Source organism: Pangasianodon hypophthalmus, chromosome 26, assembly GCF_027358585.1.
Source record: "Pangasianodon hypophthalmus isolate fPanHyp1 chromosome 26, fPanHyp1.pri, whole genome shotgun sequence".
Lineage (NCBI taxonomy): Eukaryota > Metazoa > Chordata > Actinopteri > Siluriformes > Pangasiidae > Pangasianodon > Pangasianodon hypophthalmus.
Window position 1 is genome coordinate 14,968,454 of NC_069735.1, and position 27,500 is coordinate 14,995,953.

Below are 27,500 nucleotides of genomic sequence, written 5' to 3' on the forward strand. Positions count from 1 at the left end.
CTGGAAACTCCTGCTGTCTTGTGCTCTGGTTGAACTCCTGCAGTTGGGCCTGTTGGCTGATCTGGTCCTTCTGCAGGTTCTCATACCAGTGAGTCACCTCTGCTCTCAGATCGGCTACCTGATCACTCGGGTACATCTCTATCGTCATCTATATACACACACACACACACACACACACACACACACACACACACACACACACACACACACACACAAAGTTACGTCAGTCTACTAATAGTCCTCACCTGAACTGAAGCCTGTTTCTGTGCTGATGATACACGTTAATGCTCATCAGTTCAACCAGATTCAGGAGCACAGAAGTTCTGAAGGTGTGTGTGTGTGTGTGTGTGTGTGTGTGTGTGTGTGTGTGTGAGAGAGAGATTACCTTGTCCGGCAGGCCGGCGGGCTGGCAGACGATGCGCAGAGGCAGGGACTGTTTGTCGCTGAGAGCTTTGAGGTGGCTGCTGATTCCCGCACCTTCGATCTGCCACTGTCGAAGATGGTACGCAAACCTACACACACACACACACACACACACACACACACACACACACACAAGAAAGAGCGAGACATACATCGAATGAAATCAAGTTAAATCCTCATATTATATTTCGCAATTATTTTTTTTTTTTTTACAAAGTGACGTCACACAGAACTTCAACAAAAAAGTTGTAAACTCATAATTCTTCTAATTCAGACAGGTGTGTGAGTGTGTGTGTGTGTGTGTGTGTGTTTGTGTGTGTGTGTATACCTGCGTCTGAAGGCCTCCAGGTGTGTCTTGAGCATCAGCAGACCCCTCTCGATGATGGTTAGACTGGAGTGCGGGTCTTTCTCTAGGTTGGCCGACGCCATCATCAGACTCTCCATACACTTACTGATGAACTCCTGTTCCTTCTCCAGACCCGTCTTACCTGAAACACACACACAAACACACACTTGATAAACACACACACACCTTCCATACTAAGTAATTTTTTTGAAGAACTACACCCTCTCCAGAAGCGCATGACATCAGGATTGTCCGTAGTCAGCAGACTTTTAAGAAATTAGTGAAACAAGTGATGCCAAGACAATTCCTGAGTAACAGATTTCCAACAGATTGCAATCTGAAGGTGTATATGAGGTCTCCTGAACGCCGTGTGTGTATAGACCTGCGTTCATGTGTGTGTGTGTGTGATAACAAACCGTTGATGTAGTAGGAGTTGATGTACTGGATGGCGGCTCGGCTGATGTCTGCAGACTGAGCTCTGAGAGCAATGCCCCATAACTGATCCATTCCACACAGCTTCAGAAAGAGAGAGAGAGAGAGGGGGGAAAAACACAGCAATAACACATTATTTTAAGTTATTACATTTATTTACATAATGTAAGAGCCTTGTTCATGAACCCAAATGTCAACTTTGTGATACTGGGATTTGAACTCATAACCTATTGATCAGTATTCCACAGCCTTACCCACTGATCACCCCCTCGCATGATCAGCGGGAGTGTAACGGTGCAGTGCAGAGTGTGTTAGGTGAGTGTGTACCTCGCAGTTGGAGTTGCTGTCGTAGGCGCTGGTGGCCAGACGCGCCAAATTACAGAGGTGCTGGAACAGATTGAGCCCCGTCATACTGATCGTCTCAGGCTTCAACTGCGGCATCTAACACACAAACACAAACACACACACACACACACACAGAGAGAGAGAAAACAAAGCAAATAAGGTTTAAACAGCAGCTCACAGCTGTGACTCTTGATCTAAAATGAGAATTCAAAAACTTTCAATCTAGCATTGACATGGATGAGGAAATGTGTTTTTCTTTCTTTCCTTTTAAAAAACAAACAAAAAAAAAAAAAAAGGCAAAAAGTGCCAAAAACAATTTTTCGTGCAAATCTGCCTCAGTGTTTAAGTAGATCTTTATGTCTGTTTAAAGGGCAGAGAAAGATATTCACTGTTTTTATGTCTGTTTGATTGTATTGACAGTTACATCAGAAATTATACAAAAGCAACAAAGTTGTGCTGCTAGTGACAGATGCTGAAAATTTAGGCAAATTACAAATAATATGAAATAAAGTTCATATTTAAATAAAAAGTCACTAACGAGCCCAACATTAAAAATGGATTTGCCATGACAGCATAACATTCCCCGTTTTCTAACGCTGTGACTGTAAATGTAAACTGTAGCGTTTAGGAGATGGCTAAATTTAACAAGCCACGGCGGAGACGTTTTTTTAGTTTTCATTGTATATTAGACCATACAAAGTGTTTTCTGATTACAACCCGAAAACACATGATGGACCAACAAAGACTTTTAAAGTGTGACATTAGATATAACTAACAGCTACAGCTACAGAAAATGATAACAATAAGTGATAATTAAATACCAAATGTTCTGTTCAAGAACAAAAGCCTCAAGGAATTTTAAACAAGCTTCTATACTGGAAAACGCAGCAGTCTGAGTAAACAGAAACATATTCCTTTTTTTTCCTGACATAAAACAGAATGAGAAATCCCTCTCCTCTTGCGCCCCCGTGTGTCGTCATGCTGTGAGAGATCTCACCTTCTCCAGGAAGAGGTGTTTGTAGGTCTCCATGCCCATCGCATGCTGGTCTTTACTGCGCACCTGGTTGAGGAACCAGTGCAGTGCGTCGTCGTAACACTCCGAGTCCTCCACCAGACAGTGCCACAGGATGTCCACCTGCTCCAGACTCAACCCTGACACACACACACACACACACACACACACACACACACACACACACACACACACACACACACAGAGACAAGTAATCAGGAAGGCATTTGGGAATCAGCCTCATCTGAAGATGGTGGATTTAATGGATTTAATGTGCATCAATCAAGCTAAATCACAGAGACAAGAAAACAGGACTGAAAACGAGGAAGAGACTGAAAGAAAAGTGGACTGTATGACAGATAGCAGGAGGAGATGTGCAAGGACAGACAAGTTGAGAAATTTTGCAAGGTTCACCTACAATGTGCACAGACAAGGTGTGGTCTGAAGTCATGTGGCAAATGTTCAGGTTTGGAGCGGAACCCTATCATATTACCTGTGAGAGTATGTTTTGTTTTGCTTGTTTTGCAGACAATTAATTTAAAAAATGATCATCAAACGGGTTTTTTTTTAAATTGCTGGAAACTTAATCTCGTGATTATCATGTATCATAGAAATGTTCTGAGAATTATATTATATTTTAGTCATACTTCCCAACCCTAATGTGGAAATATTGTTGGTTTGTGTAAATGCAGGATGAGTGTGTGTGAGGTTGTGGTGAGAATGAATGTATGAATCGGGGAGAGAGAGGGAGAGAGAGAGAGAGAGAGAGAGAGAGAGAGACTGACTCACTGAAGTGATCTGGAGAGCCGAGTGTGGAGAACACACAGGTGAGGAACTGCAGACGCACTTGCACCTCCGCACTGTGGCTGTACCTGCATCAAACACACGCGCACACACACACAAACACACACAATATATACAACAATGTCTGCCTCCAATGTTTCATTATCATATGTGTTGACTGTAACGTATGAACATTATTCCCTTCATGTAAATATCTACATTAGATAATTTCTACATTCTTCTACATTTAAATTTTACAAATCCTACATCCACTCAGTTGTCCTATTTCACCCCATCTCCATTCTTCCTGACACAAACTGTTGTTCTATCTCTGCCAGATGGCTTATCCAGCCAAATCATGCCTCATCCTTCTTGATATGCAATGGGGAAAGGGGGTGCGAACTTTTGCACCCAACTGCACACTGCTCAGCAAAGCCTTGCAAACTGGCGCTGTCGTACTCACAGCGAGAACTTGTGCCGCTGTTCCCGCACTTCCTGGATGTAGTGCAGCAGGTCCTCGAAGAAGAGCTTCATCATGTGGAGTTCCTTCTCAGCCCACCTGCAGCACACAGCAAAGACCTTCCTCATCCTCATCCTCATCACAACGCCACGGCCTACACTCCACAGCTTTTAATTCTGCTAAGAAACAGAAAACTCTGCAGATGCAGGTTCTCTCACTTACATGGTGATCCAGTGAGTGTCGTAGCTGGAGCCAAACTGCTGGAAAGTTCCAAACAACTTCGGCAGCAGACGAAGAGACACCACCACGGACCTGAGACGCACACAAACCATGCAAAATCAGCAATGTTCCACACTTCATGTGCCAACCCAACTAATTATATAGCACAGCTCTCTCGCCAGACTAGCTTTCTGTCACAAAGTTAGCCTGTTTTTGCTTGGATAGCTTTCTCTTGCTAGGACAGCATTCTTGCTTTTGCTAAGGATAGCATTCTCTGGATAGAAAAGCTTTCTCTCCCTAATTTAGCCTTCTTTCACCAGGTTAGCTTCCTCTCTCCATGTGAGTTTTCTCTTACTAGCATAACCTCCTCTCACCAGGTCAGCATTCTCTCACTACATTATTGGTAAGGGTGAAGCTTACTCAAGCTTTACCCAAACTTAACCACAGCCACTTTACATTAAAAGGGAAGAAAGTCTAAAAAAAAAAAATATATATATATATATATATATATATATATATATATATATATATATATATATAGATATATTCATGTAGCCCATTGGCAAGTGACCAATTTTTCAGACTTTGTCCTCTAGATGAACATCAACCTCATTTCCTTGCATGGTATAACAGATGCTTTGGAGGTTGGGATATGTTTAAAAGCTGAAGGAGTCTCACCTGTGGTGCGAAAGGTTTTCCAAACATCCCTCAATGAAGCGCATGCGGATTTGCCGATCGGTGAACCAGCACACGAGGGAACACAGCAGTTTCTCCGCCTCGTTTATCAAACCCTCCGACAAGTGAATCTGACAGCCAGGCATAAAAGATACAGGTTTAACCGGAATTCTCCCATAATGCGATATATTGTTGAGGATATCTAAGGAGAGACTGAGATTCTAACTGGGACAATAAAAAGACAACAATCTTCTGGATTTCACTCACTCTTAGCCACAGTAGTATTTTAACCAGACTATCCTTAATTAAATCCTAGGTTACTCTGGGTTCTCCAATCAGAAGGTTCATTTACCCTCTCACACTAACAATATAACCCTACACTCTCTGTTTGCCCTCCTAGACTCAGCCCCAGAGTCTCACCGCGTCCTCGTCCTGCACCAGGTCCCACAGGAGAGTGTTTCCCTTCTTACACACGTTGTCCAGGTTAATATCCGTCACCGCATGGCCTGAGTACTGGTGTTTATGAACAGCAGGACCTGAGGAGCATCAACACAACAGCTTTTTACCAAGTGTGTTCAACAGTCAACTGTGTGTGCATGTGTGCGTGTGTGTGTGTCTTTGTGTGTGTTGGTGTACTACAGGGGAAGTCCCAGAACATTGTGTACGCAGAAACAAAGGGTTTTTAATTCATTCAACTAGCCATTAAATATGCATGCCAATATAAAGGTACACAGGTTTGTACAGAATAGAGTACGTAAGTGCACGAATATGCAAATACATACATAAACACATAAATATGTATGTAAATATAAAAATGTATGTAAATACATAAATACACAGGTACGCAAATATTATCTAAGTATATACATAAGTGCATAAATATGCAAGCAAGCGTGAAAGTACGTAATTGTGTAGGTTTGTTGTACGAAGCTAGACTACATACGCTACTACAGTACATATATAACATTCAAAAAGTATTCAAATAAAGCATACAACATGTGTTTGTATCTTCAAGTTATACACATCTGGATTTGTCTACTGGACAAACGGGAGCGTACCTTGCACCAGGTGCTCGTGGTATATGGAGGCCAGGTTGGGCAGGTGCTGCTGCAGGTGTGAGCTGAGCTCAGCGTGAGAGTTAATCTGGACCAGCTCCTCCTCGCAGCCTGACTCCTCGCCGTCGAAATCCGCCATGTTCTTCTCCGACTTGGCACTGACCTGCGAACTGCTGCAGCTCACGTCGTCTGCACTCAGCATGTCCTCAACCATGTGACTGGAGAGAGAAGCCCAGCTTAATCAACCAAACGGTATAAAATGTGGCTCACCCTACCCGAGTTAGCCAGATGTCCTGGTCTTACCCTTCATGATGATGGTGATGGTGGTGATGGTGGTGGTGATGCTGCGGGTTGATAAAGCGCCTGCAGTTGAACAGTTCGTTGCCCATGGCTTCAGACAGGAAGTCGGTGGCACGGGTTAAGCAGGGAGGTTCCTGGGTTATTGGCGTCCCGTGTGAGGAGCCCATCTCTGGCCCCATCCCCTGCTGTTGCTGAGAATTCTGGGATTGAGAAAGGGAGGCAGGATCAATACGCTCTTCCGAGGATCCTTCTAAACAGGCCGAGGAAGAGGAGCAAGTGTCCAGAAGTCTCAGGGAGGAAGAGGACGATGAGGTCACCATGGCAGAGGTGGCTTCGGAGGAGAACGACAAGGTCTTGGGTTTCTGAAGACTAGGACCGATAGAACCTGATGCGACCGCTCCAGACATTCCGGGTCTTTCCGGAGGGCCCTGGACTTCTCCGAGAGCCTCGCCAGCCTTCCGTTTACGGACTTCTGACGTCAGAGTGTCTCGAGGATCTCGTGCTTCTTTCTGCGGGCTGCGCTCAGAAGCCGCCGTCGGCCTGTCCTCTTCGTCATCCTCGTCATCGTCTTCCTCATCGTCCTCGTCGTCTTCCTCCTCCTCATCCTCCTTTAAGGCTTCGCTGTCAGCTATATCGGAGTGGAGCTCGCTGCCAGGGCTGCCTGCTGATTGGCTGGCTCGGCTCGACTCGGCTTCGTTGCTGGAGGCTTCGCTGCGGCCGCTGCTGCTCCCCGGCCCACTGCTGCCCTCCTCTCCACTGTTCGCCGTCTCGTCCGAGCTGCCCTGCATCGACTCCTGTGCAGACAAAGTCAATCGATAATGCATAATGTGGAAAAGCAAGACAACAATTTACCAAACCTCCAAGAGCAACTTACAGAAGTGTAAGTAATAAGTGTAAAGGATACAGAAACAAATCCAGGAGAGTGAAGACTGAAATAAGGAGTTTTATTTATTTATTTATTTATTTATGAGTCAGAGAGTCTGAGTCAACCTGCATTTAATCTCTGAACGAACTACAGATCTTTGTAAGTGCTTGTTAGCAATAGTTATTGGCAGTTAATGAATTTCTATAGCCTACGTTTTAGCTGTATTGTATCTTTACTTTACTTTGCATGTCCTTTGGCTCAGTATGTTTAAATCCTTTGTCTCATGAACCCTAAACAAGTTATCGCCATGTGATGTGAGATGTGCCAGACGCAGAACAACACAAAAGACTAGAAGTGAGTATGTTTGCTGGATAAACGTTTGTTGTGAACACAAACTTGGTGCCTCGTACATTTATAATCCATTATATACCTTTAAAAAAATACTACGAGAGTTCATCTTTAAGTATACTAATGATGTGTGTGTGTGTGTGTGAGAGAGAGAGACCTCAGTGTCAGAGAGCCTCTGCTGTCCACGTTTCCCACTGCCCATGATTGGCTCATCCATCTCCATGTCGCTGCCTCCGCTGTGATGAGTGTCACTGTTGTCGCTACTCTCCGGGCTCGCCGCCGGGGAACCTGGGAAAAAAAAAGTAATAATAGAAGCGATAAAAGAAGCACAGTTGCCGTTATTTAACGCTTACAGGTATAAATGTAAAAACTGAATGAATGAATGAATGGGACTGATTTGGATGCCACATCTATTTTTGGCTGGATTACTACGCTACAGGATTTTAAAAACATTCAACGAATGAAACTAATGAGACCCTGTTTAATATGGGTTTAAAAACATGTAGAAGTCATTAAATGTATGGTGGCATATCGATAACTTAAAAAAAGACACCATTTAAAAAAAAAATTCCAAGTCTGTATTGCATAGGCTTTGTATTTACAATATTAGACTTGAGACAGCTAAAATGATTACTCAGCATTAAACTGAATATATTTAAAAGTATAATGTCAACAGCAGGTGCTTTACTGTTAAAACTGCTGCCTCAGTGTTATATGTTATCAGCACGACAAGTCATTTTTCAGAGATTATTACAAATATTATTACAAATAAATAACGTTTTGGGAAACAAAACCCCACAAAATATAATTCTATGAACGTAACAGAATTCATTGTCTCCTCCAATCAATCCAAGGACGAGGTAATCCTAACTGAGAATGAACAGAATATAAATGCACATAATTTGCGTGCACACACACACACACACACACACACACACACACACACACACACTCTACCTTTCTTGTTGCCCATTGGCAGGTTGGTGTTGAGTAGAGAAGCGAAGGAGCTCTGTTTGGAAAGCTGCGCCTTGGCCGCCAGAGCGTTATTCCACAGCGCCTTGATCAACATGGACGCTAAGTACAGGGTCTATGGTGCACACACACACACACACACACACACACACACACACACAAACAGAGTAGCAGGTGTTTTCCTTCTCAGTTAAGACTCATCTGCATAACTTGTTATTCTTGCTCTAAGATCTATGCGCTTATGTGTGTGTGTGTGTGTGTGTGTGTGTGTGTGTGTGTACCTGTTCGGTGTGTGCGCTAGGATGGAGTCCAGACACCAGGTTAAGGACGTGTCTGAGAGGCACAGGGTCCAGGTTCTTGATGAGGGAAGGGAACAGGTCATGGATGTAGCGGCTGCAGTGCTTCAGCTGAGAACACAAAACAAAGATGCCTCAGGTCCAATTCAAAACAAAAACAAACAAACAAACAAACAAACAAAAAACACATTAGTCATTTAGTGATCAGAAGAGTGCGAGTTCAAATCCCAGAACTGTATAAAGCTCTCAAGCAAGACCCTGTCTGAACCCGGTATCCTGTCTCGGCTGTAATAAAAAAAAAAAAGATAAGAGTCAAATAAAAAATAGATGTCAATGCCTCAGGGTCAGCTCATAGAAAAATTATTTATTTATTCACACACACACACACACACACACAAACCCCCATCTCCATTTTCTCCCCATTTGGTCGTGCCAATTCCCGCCTACTAGTTAACTCTCTCCTCACTAACTCTGAGACACATAAAGCCAGTGAAGCACATCTTTTGACTGGACCTGCTTCCCAAGGCAGTGTAACACATTTGGAAGAAAGTGCAATCTACCCTCTTCCGCATTCACGAGCTCACAGATGACCACGATCAGCTAGTGTCTCTGTGATTGACAGTGAGAGAGTATGCCCCGCCCACTCAAAGAGCATAGCCAAATTTGCTCTCTTGACTCGCAGCAACAGATGACTGTGGCATCATCAGGATTTAACGACAGGAAGAACGCTTTTCCGAGAGCGTGTTTTCATTTTAACGAACGTTAACCGACTCTGAGACTACTAACGTCTGTCAAAGCACGGCATGGTGTGTGTGTGTGTGTGTGTGTGTGTGTGTGTGTGTGTAAAACCTGAGCAGCGGCCCAGATGCAGTCGACGTGCTGTGTACTCAGTCTGCCCTCTGCAGCCAGGAAGTTCAGGATCACTTGGCACTGTTTAATAATCTACAACAGACACAAAAATTACTCTCGCGTGTATCCCCAAAAACCCGAAAGCGACTACGCAGTTCCAGGAAGAAGAGAGACACCAACCTCAATGTGCAAATTTGGTCCAAAAATGTGCTCTATCACATTGTTGTTGATGAGCCAGTCGGCGAGCTCCTTTGCTATCGACCTGGAGGAGGAGTTACACAGAGAATGTTTACCAATATAATACTGCCATCATTTATCTTCACAATCATTTGGATAAAATAATGCACGCCAACACTAAAAAAAACTCAACTTTACGTCTGAATTCTGATTATACAGATTAGTGTTTAGTTCAAAATTATTGATTTAAAATTCCCATTTTTGGTTTGGAATGATGTAGACAATTGTATGACTGTAATCTTCACAAAAGTTGTGAGAGAGGTTTATAAAAGAAAAGAGCACTCACGTCTCCGTGTCAGACACCAGAGACTCGTTATTGCAGACATCATTAAAAGTGTGCAACTGATTCTGGAAAACAAAAATGACATGATTTGTAACACAGATGTAGAATCAACAGCGAGATGGTCCTTTAATAAACTGTAAATAACACACGAGAATTATTGTAACAGCAAGGCGTCTACTATCAACAAGTGTTTCCAGGACATTCTGTTTGACCCCAACTTTAAATACAACAGAAAAGTTGATTATTTTCCTTTAACAGCATGTCCTGAAATGTTTTATTCCTTTTACACCATAGCAACTTGCCAATGATTATTAAACATGTCATACTTTTCATCACTTTATAGTTCTATTTAATGCTATAGATGTCCCCAAAAACAAGTTATCACTTATGTTATAGCAGCTATAAACAGTCGTTCCCTCACCAGCCTGGTTAATAAGACAAAAATCACAGCTTGTCATGTTATCAGGTGAAAAAAAAAAAGTGACGTGTAAACTCCTCCGTCCTGTGATGGAAAACTTGGTACCTGTTACAAAGCACTGACGCTGGAGACTCCTTCCAGAATCATTACATAAACATGTCCTTACAGAAAACTGCATCATAACAACAAATATACGATTTTATTTCTTAAATAACAACATCATGTTTAATCCGTTTATTAGTCCTCATTTATCAAGCTGGATATGAACGGATATAAACATTTACACAAGAAATTTTGTATTCATGAAATTCCGTACATTCGGAAAAAAGTTCGTATCCTCCTCGTACTCCTGAATGTGTGTAAATTTACGCATAAGAAGACTAACTAACGTAAACCACAACTTCACTGACCTGAAATCATTTCACTAGCATGGATTACTGCACTTTTATTTATACAGGAACAATACAGTAAATTCCTTATTTTATTATGTTTACAGCATTTAGCAGACGCCTTTATTCAGAAAGACTTGCTTAAGTGTCTCGATCAAAAACACATCCTCATGCTAGTTCACTAAGTCAGGGAACACCACTGTGAACAATTTGGGAAAACCAGTAGTTTTATATTATTGGCATTAATTAAAGAATATAAAGAAAGAAAGAAATTGAGCCAACACAAACCCGTGAATTAACACAAATAAAACTTTAAATTAAAAACTTCAATTATGACAAAAGAAAAGGCACCGTATAAACGGAGGATGAGCCGGTCTGTCTGCGCAAAGCTGTAGGCCAGAAACAAACGCCTCAGATGACAGAAGATTCATCCCTCGCTTTTTATCATTATATATTATTAAATACTTTTATTAGCACAGAAGTGAGTCAAAAGAACTTCTGTCTTTAAACCTTTACCCTGAGCGTTCATTTCGAGCTCCCAGCTGTTACCTTTTATGGAGCTTTGTAGGCGTCACTACATGCAAATGAGTTGTGTCAGAAACGTACTTTGCACTTTATGGGTGATCAACATACGCACGCGTGTACAAACAAAATCAACCTTTCTGCAACTTTTGTAAATCCTGCGGAAAATTAAGTTACCACACGACTTTACTAAAAGACTGAAACGAGGTCCATTGTTCGGTTTACATTATGTGGTGTGTCCGACATACAGGTTCCTCTGAATGAGCTGTTACTATAGAAACGATAACGCACTAAAACACTGTTGTGTCAGAGCTGCTATTATAGAAAATTAATCAACACCTTCATGAATTCAAAAGCACTCTGGTAAAAGTTTTGATACTATTCTCACAGACTTAAACTGACTTAATATTGAGTTTCAAAAGTGATGTCTAGTTATTTAACAAATTTATAAAACTGTGCATCTGTAAACTTATCATGCTGCCATGCATTTAATGATGCTCAAGAGACATCATTAATACACATTTACATCAGCGTCAAACCGAAATTAAAGTTTGAGTCAAAGGGCAAAGAGGGAAAAAAAAAAAAAAAAAGAAAGAAAAAAAAGAAAAAACGGGAGCTTTTTCTCTGAGGAAGAGACCTCAGGTGACAATCAGCTCTGCATAAAAAATAAATAAATACAATAAAAAGAGAGAAGTTTTCCCACAACACACATCACATCTATCTTCTATTTATTCTGCACATTACAGTGAGACTCATAACTCTTTGCAGAAGAATAAATAAGTGATTAAGAGAACCAGATCACATGATCCAGGTTCCAGAGTGGCTCATGGTAAATAAGGGCGTGTGTGTGTGTGTTTGCGCGTCTCAGTCTCTCACCGTGATCTGGCTCAGTCCAGCCAGTCTCATAGTGAGCGTAGGTGACATGAAGTACTTAAAGGCGAGGTCGAGGCTCTCCTTATCGAAGCACAGCGCGCTGTCCAGAGGCTCCTTCACCGTGCTCCACATCAGGTCAGCCATGTTCCTCGCTGCGCTCTGCCGCAGCTCCTGATCCGACAGCTTACACAGGTACCTGCATACACACACACACACACACACACACACACACACACAGTCAAATTAGCGAGAGTAAGTGAAAGAGGGTAAGCGAGAGCCAGAGTGAAAGTGAGACAGGGATGACAATGCTCACGATTATGAACAGTGCCAGGTAACCCTGTATGACTCATACACATGATTACATCCACTGTCATGTTATACAACACAATACACACAATTTAGCAAAAACTCAGCGCACATTCCCAGGAAGAGACTGAATTACACAGGTGTGGACAATAATAAGCTGAACAAAATGATCTGTAGTTCTCCCTCTATCACACACACACCCGACTCTTCAAAAAAAAAAAAAAAAAAAAAAAAAAAAGACCACACAACTTCACCCTAAACATTCGGTTTAATAAACACATCAACAAATATTAAAAAAAAAAAAGAAAGGAAAAAAAAAAAACTGCTTAAGAGTTTTGAAACAGACAAATACATTATTTACAAATAACAAATATATTATATGTTCTTCACTGGCCATTCTACAGAGCTGCTCTAATGCTGCCGTGTCTTTTTCTGAGTCACATGACCAGCGTCTCTCCACTTCCCGCCAGCCGTCTGGCTCCCTCAGGGTAATCTGAGGAGAATCACGGTGACTGTTGCCATGGTGATGGATGCTCTTCCTAGCAACCTGGCAGAGAGGCAGCAGAAAGAGAAACTTCCCCCATCTGACTCAGCTAACAGATTACTGAAGAATTAGCATTACGGGACTGGACTGATAGCCACGAAGGCCACACTTCCTTCCCTGGAACAGAGAAAAAAAGACCACGCCTCCATCTCTGGGACAGACATACAGAGGCCACGCCTCCTTCCCTGGGACAGATACAGAGGCCACGCCTCCTTTCTGGGACAGAGACAAAAAGACATCACCTCCATCTCTGGGACAGATATACAGAGGCCACGCCTCCTTCACTAAAACCGAGACTCAATGGCCGCACCTCCTTCAATTCAATTTTATTTGTATAGCGTTTTTTACAGTGGACATTGTCACAAAGCAGCTTTACAGAAGTATATAAATTCAGATTAAACTAAAACAAAATAAATTGTAAAACCTCCTTCGCTACAACTAAGGCACAGAGACCATGCGTCCTTCGCAAGGATTAAGGCTCAGAGGCCATGCCTCCTTCACTAGGACTGATGGATGCAGAGAAACTTGCAATGAAACGTGTGGAACAGTGTTCTCACCTGATGACGTGAGTGCGGAAGGGGATGATGTGCTGCATCACAGCTGGAATGTGCAACCATATCCTGATCTGCAACCCAATGCGAATTATTGTTTCATTAAATTAAATATTCTTTGATGGTTTTAAAATGAGTTTTTAACATTATAACGTTTATATAATTAGCTTTTATGTCCGGCGATAAAGGTACATGCAGTGTGTGTGTGTGTGTGTGTGTGTGTGTGTGTGTGTGTGTGTGTGTGTGTGTGTGTGTGTGCTTACGTTTGAGACGATGGTGATGAAGGCATGTGCGATGGGGAAGGGCAGCGTCTCCGGTGTCCCCGACTCAAAGCAGTCCTTCATCAGAGACAGACCATGTTTCCCACAGAACAAACACACGTAGCGAAGCAAGTGCAAAGGAACCTCCACATCCTACAGCACACACACACACACACACACACACTTACTTTACATTTTCTGAACATAATAAGCCTTTTAAAAAAAACCTGGCCAATAAGGATAGACAAATTAGACAAAGCAGATTACATCATGCTAACAGGCCTTACTCAACTACATAACTACGGTCCATTAGGCTATTAAATATTCATTATGTGTGTTAATGGTCCGTGACGTGCTTCACATCAAAAATTTAAAATAAATTTAACTACACTGCAGGTTACAAGAGAAAGGGATGACAAGTGGATCAACTGTAAGAGTTTGCCCTATTGGTACGAGGTGGTGCGTATGAAATCCCAACAATGCTACAGCTATCCATGGCCGAGGATCTACAGGTGATTTCCAAAATATTAGTCTATCTGACAATTTAGACTTTTTGTAACCGGTCGCAGGAGACACAGAAATAGAGAGAGAACAGATCAAGTTATATGACAGTGTTGCTCTGCACAGGTCTCGTAACATATCAGAGCACAGTTCTACCCCTTAATGCCCCCGTAACATATCAGAACACAGTTCTACCCCTTAATGCCCCCGTAACATATCAGAACACAGTTCTACCCCTTAATGCCCCCGTAACACATCAGAACACAGTTCCTGTCCTTAATGCCCCCGTAACACATCAGAACACAGTTCTACCCCTTAATGCCCCCGTAACACATCAGAACACAGTTCTACCCCTTAATGCCCCCGTCACATATCAGAACACAGTCCTACCCCTTAATGCCCCCGTAACATATCAGAACACAGTCCTACCCCTTAATGCCCCCGTAACACATCAGAACACAGTTCTACCCCTTAATGCCCCCGTAACACATCAGAACACAGTTCTACCCCTTAATGCCCCCGTAACATATCAGAACACAGTTCTACCCCTTAATGCCCCCGTAACATATCAGAACACAGTTCTACCCTTCAATGCCCCTGTAACATATCAGAACACAGTTCTACCCCTTAAATCCCCCGTAACATATCAGAACACAGTTCTACCCCTTAATGCCCCCGTAACATATCAGAACACAGTCCTACCCCTTAATGCCCCTGTAACACATCAGAACACAGTTCCAGCCCTTAATGCCCCCGTAACATATCAGAACACAGTTCCAGCCCTTAATGCCCCCGTAACATATCAGAACACAGTTCCAGCCCTTAATGCCCCCGTAACATATCAGAACACAGTTCTACCCCTTAATGCCCCCGTAACACATCAGAACACAGTTCCTGTCCTTAATGCCCCCGTAACACATCAGAACACAGTTCTACCCCTTAATGCCCCCGTAACACATCAGAACACAGTTCTACCCCTTAATGCCCCCGTCACATATCAGAACACAGTCCTACCCCTTAATGCCCCCGTAACATATCAGAACACAGTCCTACCCCTTAATGCCCCCGTAACACATCAGAACACAGTTCTACCCCTTAATGCCCCCGTAACACATCAGAACACAGTTCTACCCCTTAATGCCCCCGTAACATATCAGAACACAGTTCTACCCCTTAATGCCCCCGTAACATATCAGAACACAGTTCTACCCTTCAATGCCCCTGTAACATATCAGAACACAGTTCTACCCCTTAAATCCCCCGTAACATATCAGAACACAGTTCTACCCCTTAATGCCCCCGTAACATATCAGAACACAGTCCTACCCCTTAATGCCCCTGTAACACATCAGAACACAGTTCCAGCCCTTAATGCCCCCGTAACATATCAGAACACAGTTCCAGCCCTTAATGCCCCCGTAACATATCAGAACACAGTTCCAGCCCTTAATGCCCCCGTAACATATCAGAACACAGTTCTACCCTTTAATGCCCCCGTAACATATCAGAACACAGTTCCAGCCCTTAATGCCCCTGTAACATATCAGAACACAGTTCTACCCTTTAATGCCCCTGTAACATATCAGAACACAGTTCTACCCCTTAATGCCCCCGTAACATATCAGAACACAGTTCCAGCCCTTAATGCCCCCGTAACATATCAGAACACAGTTCCAGCCCTTAATGCCCCTGTAACATATCAGAACACAGTTCTACCCCTTAATGCCCCTGTAACATATCAGAGCACAGTTTTACCCCTTAATGCCCCCGTAACATATCAGAACACAGTTCTACCCCTTAATGCCCCTGTAACATATCAGAACACAGTTCTACCCTTTAATGCCCCTGTAACATATCAGAACACAGTTCTACCCCTTAATGCCCCCGTAACATATCAGAACACAGTTCTACCCCTTAAATCCCCCGTAACATATCAGAACACAGTTCCAGCCCTTAATGCCCCTGTAACACATCAGAACACAGTTCCAGCCCTTAATGCCCCTGTAACATATCAGAACACAGTTCTACCCCTTAATGCCCCCGTAACATATCAGAACACAGTTCTACCCCTTAAATCCCCCGTAACATATCAGAACACAGTTCCAGCCCTTAATGCCCCTGTAACATATCAGAACACAGTTCCAGCCCTTAATGCCCCTGTAACATATCAGAACACAGTTCTACCCCTTAATGCCCCCGTAACATATCAGAACACAGTTCTACCCCTTAAATCCCCCGTAACATATCAGAACACAGTTCCAGCCCTTAATGCCCCTGTAACATATCAGAACACAGTTCCAGCCCTTAATGCCCCCGTAACATATCAGAACACAGTTCCAGCCCTTAATGCCCCTGTAACATATCAGAACACAGTTCCAGCCCTTAATGCCCCTGTAACATATCAGAACACAGTTCTACCCCTTAATGCCCTCGTAACATATCAGAACACAGTCCTACCCCTTAATGCCCCCGTAACATATCAGAACACAGTTCTACCCCTTAATGCCCCCGTAACATATCAGAACACAGTTCTACCCCTTAATGCCCCCGTAACATATCAGAACACAGTTCTACCCCTTAATGCCCCCGTAACATATCAGAACACAGTTCTACCCCTTAATGCCCCCGTAACACATCAGAACACAGTTCCTGTCCTTAATGCCCCCGTAACATATCAGAACACAGTCCTACCCCTTAATGCCCCCGTAACATATCAGAACACAGTTCTACCCCTTAATGCCCCCGTCACATATCAGAACACAGTCCTACCCCTTAATGCCCCCGTAACATATCAGAACACAGTCCTACCCCTTAATGCCCCCGTAACACATCAGAACACAGTTCTACCCCTTAATGCCCCCGTAACACATCAGAACACAGTTCTACCCCTTAATGCCCCCGTAACATATCAGAACACAGTTCTACCCCTTAATGCCCCCGTAACATATCAGAACACAGTTCTACCCTTCAATGCCCCTGTAACATATCAGAACACAGTTCTACCCCTTAAATCCCCCGTAACATATCAGAACACAGTTCTACCCCTTAATGCCCCCGTAACATATCAGAACACAGTCCTACCCCTTAATGCCCCTGTAACACATCAGAACACAGTTCCAGCCCTTAATGCCCCCGTAACATATCAGAACACAGTTCCAGCCCTTAATGCCCCCGTAACATATCAGAACACAGTTCCAGCCCTTAATGCCCCCGTAACATATCAGAACACAGTTCCAGCCCTTAATGCCCCCGTAACATATCAGAACACAGTTCCAGCCCTTAATGCCCCCGTAACATATCAGAACACAGTTCTACCCTTTAATGCCCCCGTAACATATCAGAACACAGTTCCAGCCCTTAATGCCCCTGTAACATATCAGAACACAGTTCTACCCTTTAATGCCCCTGTAACATATCAGAACACAGTTCTACCCCTTAATGCCCCCGTAACATATCAGAACACAGTTCCAGCCCTTAATGCCCCCGTAACATATCAGAACACAGTTCCAGCCCTTAATGCCCCTGTAACATATCAGAACACAGTTCTACCCCTTAATGCCCCTGTAACATATCAGAGCACAGTTTTACCCCTTAATGCCCCCGTAACATATCAGAACACAGTTCTACCCCTTAATGCCCCTGTAACATATCAGAACACAGTTCTACCCTTTAATGCCCCTGTAACATATCAGAACACAGTTCTACCCCTTAATGCCCCCGTAACATATCAGAACACAGTTCTACCCCTTAAATCCCCCCGTAACATATCAGAACACAGTTCCAGCCCTTAATGCCCCCGTAACATATCAGAACACAGTTCCAGCCCTTAATGCCCCTGTAACATATCAGAACACAGTTCTACCCCTTAATGCCCCCGTAACATATCAGAACACAGTTCTACCCCTTAAATCCCCCGTAACATATCAGAACACAGTTCCAGCCCTTAATGCCCCTGTAACATATCAGAACACAGTTCCAGCCCTTAATGCCCCTGTAACATATCAGAACACAGTTCTACCCCTTAATGCCCCCGTAACATATCAGAACACAGTTCTACCCCTTAAATCCCCCGTAACATATCAGAACACAGTTCCAGCCCTTAATGCCCCTGTAACATATCAGAACACAGTTCCAGCCCTTAATGCCCCCGTAACATATCAGAACACAGTTCCAGCCCTTAATGCCCCTGTAACATATCAGAACACAGTTCCAGCCCTTAATGCCCCTGTAACATATCAGAACACAGTTCTACCCCTTAATGCCCTCGTAACATATCAGAACACAGTCCTACCCCTTAATGCCCCCGTAACACATCAGAACACAGTTCTACCCCTTAATGCCCCCGTAACATATCAGAACACAGTTCTACCCCTTAATGCCCCCGTAACATATCAGAACACAGTTCTACCCCTTAATGCCCCCGTAACACATCAGAACACAGTTCCTGTCCTTAATGCCCCCGTAACATATCAGAACACAGTCCTACCCCTTAATGCCCCCGTAACATATCAGAACACAGTTCTACCCCTTAATGCCCCCGTAACATATCAGAACACAGTTCCTGTCCTTAATGCCCCCGTAACATATCAGAACACAGTCCTACCCCTTAATGCCCCCGTAACATATCAGAACACAGTTCTACCCCTTAATGCCCCCGTAACATATCAGAACACAGTTCTACCCCTTAATGCCCCCGTAACATATCAGAACACAGTTCTACCCCTTAATGCCCCCGTAACATATCAGAACACAGTTCTACCCCTTAATGCCCCCGTAACATATCAGAACACAGTCCTACCCCTTAATGCCCTCGTAACACATCAGAACACAGTCCTACCCCTTAATGCCCTCGTAACACATCAGAACACAGTCCTACCCCTTAATGCCCTCGTAACACATCAGAACACAGTTCTACCCCTTAATGCCCTCGTAACATATCAGAACACAGTTCTACCCTTTAATGCCCCCGTAACATATCAGACCATACTTTCCTAAGACACTGTAGCCAATTGGACCACTCTTTCCACCCTTAAAGTCACTAGAACCTATCAGACCACACAGTTCTACCCCTTAATGCCCCTGTAACACATCAGAACACAGTTCTACCCCTTAATACCCCTGTAACACATCAGACCATACTTTCCTAAGACACTGTATTGGACCACACTTTCCACCCTTAAAGTCACTAGAACCTATCAGACCACACTTCCTGCCCTTAATGCCCCCGTAACCAATAGGACCACACTTCCTGCCCTTAATGCCCCCATAACCAATCGGACCACACTTCCTGCCCTTAATGCCCCCATAACCAATCGGACCACACTTTCCGCTCTAAACACCACCATATCCAATCGGACCACAGCTCCTCACCTGTAACGGATATAATTTTAAATGAAGAACTCAGCTTATTACAGCATTTGCGTTCTGGAAATACATCAATGTGAAATGAGAGTTTCTTCAGGATGTCAGAATAAAAAAAAAAATAAGGCAGTGAGCAACAGTCTGAAGAGACGCAGTAGCTTTACGTGTCTCACGGTCGCCTCCACCCTCCTGAGGGTTGATAGCCATCACACAACAGGGGAACAAACAGAGTTTTGAAGAACAATGACAGGTCGGTCTAAAAACTCGGTTTTGACCAGAGGACCATAAATAACACATTCTCACACTTCCACACACCCTCAGCTTCCTTTCTCAGATATAGCATGAGGTCACTTCCTGGAACACAGAGACCAAATACACTCGTCTCTTTTTTTATTATTATTCAGATAAACACAGACATTTAGGGAAGAACCAGTTCTCACACAAATAGTTTTAACTTTGATGATCTGAAATATTAATTAATATAATTAACATGTTTAGGGCCTTTAAAGAACTTTATAATCAGTGGAGATGTTTTCAGTTGCTAAGTGCTAACTGGCCCTACAAGCTTTCATTCCTTTAGCACTAAAAGCATTTCTTTTCTGTCCACTTGGCAGCCATCTTAGTTAAGCTCCCAGGCTGTTATCACACACTGAACCCTAAATCTGCATTTGTATCGATGGAACAATAAAAACAGGTGTTTTTCCCTCTTTACTACTCATATATTAACAGTTTTTTATTTAAGTATTTGTCTGAAAAGGTTAGCATAATGCTACCTGACCACCTCTCTGGTACACATTCATCATTAACAACCATAACATTTCTGACAGAAGTATTCTCTCAGGAAGCCACACAGAGAATTATTTAGCAGAATGCTAACTGATGTACTCTCTAACATTCATTATTAGCAACAACAGCGTTTTTCCATCTCACTGAGGTATTTTTTTCCCCCCCAAAATGCTAACAGTTTTTAATTCTTCTGTCCTTATTTACAAAGATCAAATTTCTCACACAAGTACTCCTATAACCATTTCTAATAAAGTTAGCATAATGCTAACCGACAAGCTCTTTAGCATCCATCTGACCAATAATAGCATTTATAACCAAAGCAGTCCTTGGACATGGTCATTTTTTCAACCGTTTCTCAGATAGTTAGCATTATGCTAACTTATGCTGACTTTCTAGTTATCATTATTAAGAATATTAGCATTTCTCACTGGGGTATTTTTTTCAGCCATTTTAAAACATTAGCATCATGCTAACAGACAACCTTTCTACAATTCATTTGTTGTTAATGTTAAAATTGAAGTTTTCCTTAAAGAAATGTTTGCAAACAATGTTACTTAACTGACAAACTCTTTAGTATTAATTATTAGCAATAATAGTAGATTTTACCAGTGTTTAACATTGTCTAATATGTTTAGCATAACGTTAATAAACAACCCTCTGGTATTTATTAGCGGCAATAAATGCACTTCTTACTAAACTGTCTCTTCCTTAAACCATGTGCGAAGCGGTTAGCATAATGCTAACTGGCAACTTTTCTACTCAACATTCTTAACTACCAGAGTTATTCTTTCAACCATTTCTGAAAAAAAAGTTAGCATAATGCTAACAAAGAAGCTCTCTAGTATTAATTATCATCAGTAATAGTATTTCTTACCACAGCAGTCCCTCAACATTGCTAATAATAAATGTTAGCGAGGTGTTTGTTAGCATTAATCTAAGCATGGCTTACTGAGGTATTCTTTCAATAATTTCTCAAAAATGTTAGCAATGATGCTAAACAACAAGCTTCTCAAAATTCCACCCTTGTTAATAACAATAAAAATTCTCACTTAAGTATTCCTTCAGCCATTTATGAAATGTTAGCATAAGGCTAACTGGCAAGCACTTTGGTGTGAAATGCTCGACATTGTCGCTAACAAAAGAATGAAGCGCTATCTGCCCTCTTCCACATACTTTTGCTCACGGATCGGCTAGCGTCACACTGATTGGCTGATTTTGCTCTCCTGGCGTAATGAACACGTGAGTGAGCGAGGGATTTAAGACACAGCTCAAGTTTTAATCCATTTATACATAAAGGACAACAGAGACACAGCGCTTACGTTCATATCACAGAAGGAGCCGAGAATGTTGCTCTCCTGAGCCGAGATGTCCTGTGAGAAGGAGACAGGAAATTAGAGAAGAGGACTGAGCATAATACACACTCATCCGAGAACAAACGCACACACACACACGGAGGACACAACTATAAAAATAGTTAGGCACACACTACAAAACTGCATACACATGTGCAAGTGTGTGTACATCTCAATAGCAGCTGTGTGTAACAGTAGTTGTGTGCCTCTACAGCAGTGTACGTGTAACTCTATAGTAGGACACGCGTGTGTGTAAATCTATAGTAGTGTGGGTGTGTGTGTACCTCTATAGTCGGGTGTGTGTTTGTACCTCTGTAGTACAGTGTGTGTATGTACCTCTATAGTAGGGTGTGTGTGTGTGGGTGTGCGTGAACACGTGTACCTCTATAGTCGGGTGTGTGTACCTCTACTGTAGGGTGTGTGTGCGCGTGTGTATGTATGTACCTCTATAGTAGGGTGTGTGTGTGCACCTCTATAGTACAGTGTGCATGTATAACTCTACAGTAGGGTGTGTGTGTATGTACCTCTATAGTAGGGTGTGTGTGTGCACCTCTATAGTACAGTGTGCATGTATAACTCTACAGTAGGGTGTGTGTGTATGTACCTCTATAGTAGGGTGTGTGTGTGCACTTCTATAGTACAGTGTGCATGTATAACTCTACAGTAGGGGTGTGTGTGTGTGTGTGTGTGTGTGTGTGTGTGTGTGTGTGTGTAAAACTGTACAGTAGGGTGGGTGGGTGCGTGTGTACCTCTATAGTAGGGGGTGTGTGTGTGTGTGTGTGTGTATACCTGTATAGCACAGAGTGTGTCTCTGTACCTCTATAGTACAGTGTGTGTGTGTGTTTGTGTGTACCTCTATAGTAGGGTGTGTGCGTACTTCTATAGCACAGTGTGTGTGTGTAACTGTACAGTAGGGTGTGTGTGTGTAACTGTACAGTAGGGTGAGTGTGTGTAACTGTACAGTAGGGTGTGTGTGTGTAACTGTACAGTAGGGTGTGTGTGTGTAACTGTACAGTAGGGTGTGTGTGTGTGTGTATAACTGTACAGTAGGGTGTGTGTGTGTGTAACTGTACAGTAGGGTGAGTGTGTGTAACTGTACAGTAGGGTGTGTGTGTGTGTGTAACTGTACAGTAGGGTGAGTGTGTGTAACTGTACAGTAGGGTGTGTGTGTGTAACTGTACAGTAGGGTGAGTGGGTGTGTAACTGTACAGTAGGGTGTGTGTGTGTAACTGTACAGTAGGGTGTGTGTGTGTGTAACTGTACAGTAGGGTGAGTGGGTGTGTGTGTAACTGTACAGTAGGGTGTGTGTGTGTAACTGTACAGTAGGGTGTATGTGTGTGTGACTGTACAGCAGGGTGTGTGTGTGTAACTGTACAGTAGGGTGTGTGTGTGTGTAACTGTACAGTAGGGTGAGTGGGTGCGTAACTGTACAGTAGGGTGAGTGGGTGCGTGTGTAGCTCTACAATGTGTGTGTGTGTGTGTGTATACCTCTATAGTACAGTGTGTGTGTGTGTAAAACTGTACAGTAGGCTGGGTGGGTGCGTGTGTACCTCTATAGTAGGGTGTGTGTGTGTGTGTGTGTGTGTGTGTGTGTGTGTGTATACCTGTATAGCACAGAGTGTGTCTCTGTACCTCTATAGTACAGTGTGTGTGTGTGTGTACTTCTATAGTACAGTGGGCGTGTGTAACTCCACAGTAGGGTGTGTGTGTGTGTGTGTGTGTGTGTATATACCTCTATGGTATGGTGTGTGTGTATACCTCTATAGTACAGTGTGTGTGTGTGTGTGTGTGTGTGTGTGTGTATATACCTCTATGGTAGGGTGTGTGTGTATGTGTGTACCTCTATGGTAGGGTGTGTGTTGTGTGTGTACCTCTATGGTAGGGTGTGTGTGTACCTCTATAGTACAGTGTGTGTGTGTGTGTATATACCTCTATGGTATGGTGTGTGTGTATGTGTGTGTGTGTACCTCTATCGTACAGTGTGTGTGTGTGTGTGTGTGTGTGTATATATACCTCTATGGTAGGGTGTGTGTGTATGTTTGTGTGTGTGTGTGTGTGTGTGTGTGTGTGTGTACCTCTATGGTAGGGTGTGTGTGTACCTCTATAGTACAGTGTGTGTGTGTGTACCTCTATGGTAGTGTGTGTGTGTGTGTGTGTGTGTGTGTGTGTACCTCTATGGTAGGGTGTGTGTGTGTGTGTGTGTGTGTGTGTGTGTGTGTGTGTGTACCTCTATAGTACAGTGTGTGTGTGTGTGTGTGTGTGTGTGTGTGTGTGTGTGTGTGTACCTCTATGGTAGGGTGTGTGTTGTGTTTGTAGGCCGTGTAAAGGGGAAACTGGATCTGGAAGATCTTGGCAGCACAAAGCAGAAGTTTTTCTCTCTCCTCCGTGCTCCAGGAGCTGAACAGATCTGGGCTGCACTCCTCCACTGATCCCTCGCTCCCGCTTGGCCGTGACTCGCAGCTCTGGTTCTGGGTTTGGTTCTGATTTTCGGCCGAACTTGCCCCGTCCCCCCCACCGTCCTCCTCCTCTGCTGAGTCTCTCTCCACATTCAGGGGCTCATCCTCGTTGGGAGAAGCCTGGGGATGGGCGGTGCTCCACTCAGACTCCGCCCCTTCACCTCCTCTGTTGCCATGGGTGCTGCAGAGGCGGTCCCTCAGACTGGTTACCTGGGCGATGACCAGGTTAATGAGGCCATAAACCAGTTGGTTGAACACCTCCAGGTGCTTGTACTCTTTGAAGCAGCATAGACACTGCCTGTAAACACACAGTTTTTTTATTATCATATTACCATTATTATCATTTATCTATTCAAACTCCTGGAAATTTTACTTATTAAAGATTCTTCTAATGGCAGAGAAGATTATAATTAGTTAAATGAGGTGAGAAGCAAACCAAAACAGGGAGTAAGAGAGTTCAGAAGAGTAAACAAAGAGGAGGAGACAACCCGAAAACATACAGAAGGCCAGTTCAGGAAAGAAAGGAAAAGGCAAGTTCAAGGAACAAACGAAAATGGAGAAAAGACGAGTTCAAGGAACAAACGAAAATGGAGAAAAGACGAGTTCAAGGAACAAACGAAAATGGAGAAAAGACGAGTTCAAGGAACAAACGAAAATGGAGAAAAGACGAGTTCAAGGAACAAACGAAAATGGAGAAAAGACGAGTTCAAGGAACAAACGAAAATGGAGAAAAGACGAGTTCAAGGAACAAACGAAAATGGAGAAAAGACGAGTTCAAGGAACAAACGAAAATGGAGAAAAGACGAGTTCAAGGAACAAACGAAAATGGAGAAAAGGCAAGTTCAAGGAACAAACGAAAATGGAGAAAAGACGAGTTCAAGAAACAAACGAAAATGGAGAAAAGGCAAGTTCAAGGAACAAACGAAAATGGAGAAAAGGCAAGTTCAAGGAACAAACGAAAATGGAGAAAAGACGAGTTCAAGGAACAAACGAAAATGGAGAAAAGGCAAGTTCAAGGAACAAACGAAAATGGAGAAAAGGCAAGTTCAAGGAACAAACGAAAATGGAGAAAAGACGAGTTCAAGGAACAAACGAAAATGGAGAAAAGGCAAGTTCAAGGAACAAACGAAAATGGAGAAAAGACGAGTTCAAGAAACAAACGAAAATGGAGAAAAGGCAAGTTCAAGGAACAAACGAAAATGGAGAAAAGGCAAGTTCAAGGAACAAAAGAAAATGGAGAAAAGACGAGTTCAAGAAACATTGAGAAAAGACGAGTTGGAGGAACAAACGAAAATGGAGAAAAGATGAGTTCAAGAAACATTGAGAAAAGACGAGTTCGAGGAACAAACGAAAATTGAGAAAAGACGAGTTCAAGGAACAAACGAAAACGGAGAAAAGACGAGTTCAAGAAACAAACGAAAATGGAGAAAAGGCGAGTTCAGGGAACAACTGAAAATGGAGACGAGGATAGTTCAGCGCACACAAAAGTGATCAGTCCTCAAAATAAACGAAAAAGCAGTGGAGGTGGGTTCAGGGAAAAAAATGAAAATGAACAGAAGGCAAGTGCAGGGAGCAAAAAAAAAAAAAAAAAAAAAAAAAAAAAAAAAAAAAGTGATTTCAGGAAAGAAACACAACGGGATAACTGGAATGTAGAGGGAACAAACAAGCAAGGAGAAACGGTGAGGTCAGGAAACCAACTCCAGTCGGTTCACTGGTACTATGAGTAACAATACAGTCATTCTCAAAACCTCCGTTATCTCAGAAGAGTGCACTGTGAGATTTTTATGAATGTTAATTTTATGCATAAGCACTGACTGAATAATTACGCGAGTCTGACTCAAACTCAGGTTTGTAAAAGAACGCAGAAATGGGGATTTCCCACGTAAATAAAAAAACAGCAGGTCACTCTCTCCTCAGAAACGTGGCTCAGACCGGCGGTGATGACCTAACACGTTAGCATTAACACTCCAATGAGCAAGGAAGTAGGCCAAAGGTCACATAACCGTCCAAAACATTCTCATCATGACTGGGAACTCTACACCCGTTTCAAAAAAAAGGGTGTGAATAAAAAAAATATATGTGTAGGAGCAGAACACTGTAGAACGTGAAGCTCTACAGGGCCTTTACCTGCGAGTCAGCGAGGAGAAAATCAATGTTGTGTGTATATATTATACACAACACTGAATAGGTGAATAAATAATAAATAAATGATTAATAAGTGATGAACGAAAGAAGACGCTGACCTCTGTGTCCATGTGCCGATGTAGCTGAAAACTCTTAAGGCATGGTCCTTCTTCAACTGCAGGCCGTCCGAACTGTCCGAATCCGAGACTGCAGAGGGAAAAAAAAGGAAATGTAACATTATTGACTCGTATATTTTTAAAGATATTAACCATAGTACGTTTGTGTTGGTGAAATATTTCAGTATTTAGTAAGATCCTGCCAAACTCCAAGGTTTATTTAGAGGTTTTCTAATAATCAGAGGACAAAAAATGGCTGTTCTGAGGACAAAATGCATGGCTGTTCTGCTGCCTTGCCTACTTGCTGTTCTGCTGCCTTGCTTACGTGCCGCCTCGCTGCCTTTCTGTCCTGCCGCCTTGCTTACTTGCCGCCTTTCTGTTCTGCCACCTTTCTGTCCTGCCGCCTTGCTTACTTGCCGCCTTGCTGCCCTTCTGTCCTGTCGCCTTGCTGCCTTTCTGTCCTGCTGCCTTGCTTACTTGCCGCCTTTCTGTTCTGCCGCCTTGCTTACTTGCCGCCTTGCTGCCTTTCTGTCCTGTCGCCTTGCTGCCTTTCTGTCCTGCTGCCTTGCTTACTTGCCGCCTTTCTGTTCTGCCGCCTTGCTTACTTGCCGCCTTGCTGCCTTTCTGTCCTGTCGCCTTGCTGCCTTTCTGTCCTGCCGCCTTTCTGTCCTGCCGCCTTGCTTACTTGCCGCCTTGCTGCCTTTCTGTCCTGTCGCCTTGCTTACTTGCCGCCTTTCTGTCCTGTCGCCTTGCTTACTTGCCGCCTTTCTGTCCTGCTGCCTTTCTGTCCTGCCGCCTTGCTTACTTGCTGCCTTGCTACCTTTCTGTCCTGTCCTGAGTACATCGGCTCACTTCCTTCCCTTCATCTGTAGTATTGCATTTAACAAGCAGTCCAGCTCACTAAAGCCTTGAAGTTTAATTATGATAGTTACCATTTTAGCTTGGTACCTTTCCAAGCCACAAAAAACACAGGACTGGGCAGCTGATTGGAGATTTTGACTGGACTTAACTAATGAATTTATGATTTGTCCAGGCACAGAC

At 43.1% G+C, this 27,500-nt stretch overlaps 1 protein-coding gene across 1 annotated transcript in view; it reads right to left on the bottom strand.

Moving 5' to 3' along the window:
• Positions 1–27,500, bottom strand: part of usp34 (ubiquitin specific peptidase 34) — a 66,459-nt gene that overhangs the window by 30,679 nt on the left and 8,280 nt on the right. The window contains exons 2-26 of the mRNA XM_053229950.1: positions 26,463–26,550; positions 24,049–24,517; positions 21,731–21,781; positions 13,767–13,916; positions 13,510–13,577; positions 12,106–12,298; positions 9,904–9,965; positions 9,561–9,642; positions 9,381–9,473; positions 8,517–8,642; positions 8,221–8,350; positions 7,421–7,551; positions 6,054–6,844; positions 5,754–5,968; positions 5,116–5,231; positions 4,699–4,826; positions 4,024–4,113; positions 3,805–3,900; positions 3,348–3,430; positions 2,544–2,698; positions 1,529–1,642; positions 1,186–1,285; positions 752–911; positions 386–512; positions 1–148 (exon numbers count right to left, since the gene is read on the bottom strand). Of these exons, the coding sequence (XP_053085925.1) occupies positions 1–148; positions 386–512; positions 752–911; positions 1,186–1,285; positions 1,529–1,642; positions 2,544–2,698; positions 3,348–3,430; positions 3,805–3,900; positions 4,024–4,113; positions 4,699–4,826; positions 5,116–5,231; positions 5,754–5,968; positions 6,054–6,844; positions 7,421–7,551; positions 8,221–8,350; positions 8,517–8,642; positions 9,381–9,473; positions 9,561–9,642; positions 9,904–9,965; positions 12,106–12,298; positions 13,510–13,577; positions 13,767–13,916; positions 21,731–21,781; positions 24,049–24,517; positions 26,463–26,550 (3,966 nt within the window). The remainder of the gene's footprint in view (positions 149–385; positions 513–751; positions 912–1,185; positions 1,286–1,528; positions 1,643–2,543; positions 2,699–3,347; positions 3,431–3,804; positions 3,901–4,023; positions 4,114–4,698; positions 4,827–5,115; positions 5,232–5,753; positions 5,969–6,053; positions 6,845–7,420; positions 7,552–8,220; positions 8,351–8,516; positions 8,643–9,380; positions 9,474–9,560; positions 9,643–9,903; positions 9,966–12,105; positions 12,299–13,509; positions 13,578–13,766; positions 13,917–21,730; positions 21,782–24,048; positions 24,518–26,462; positions 26,551–27,500) is intronic.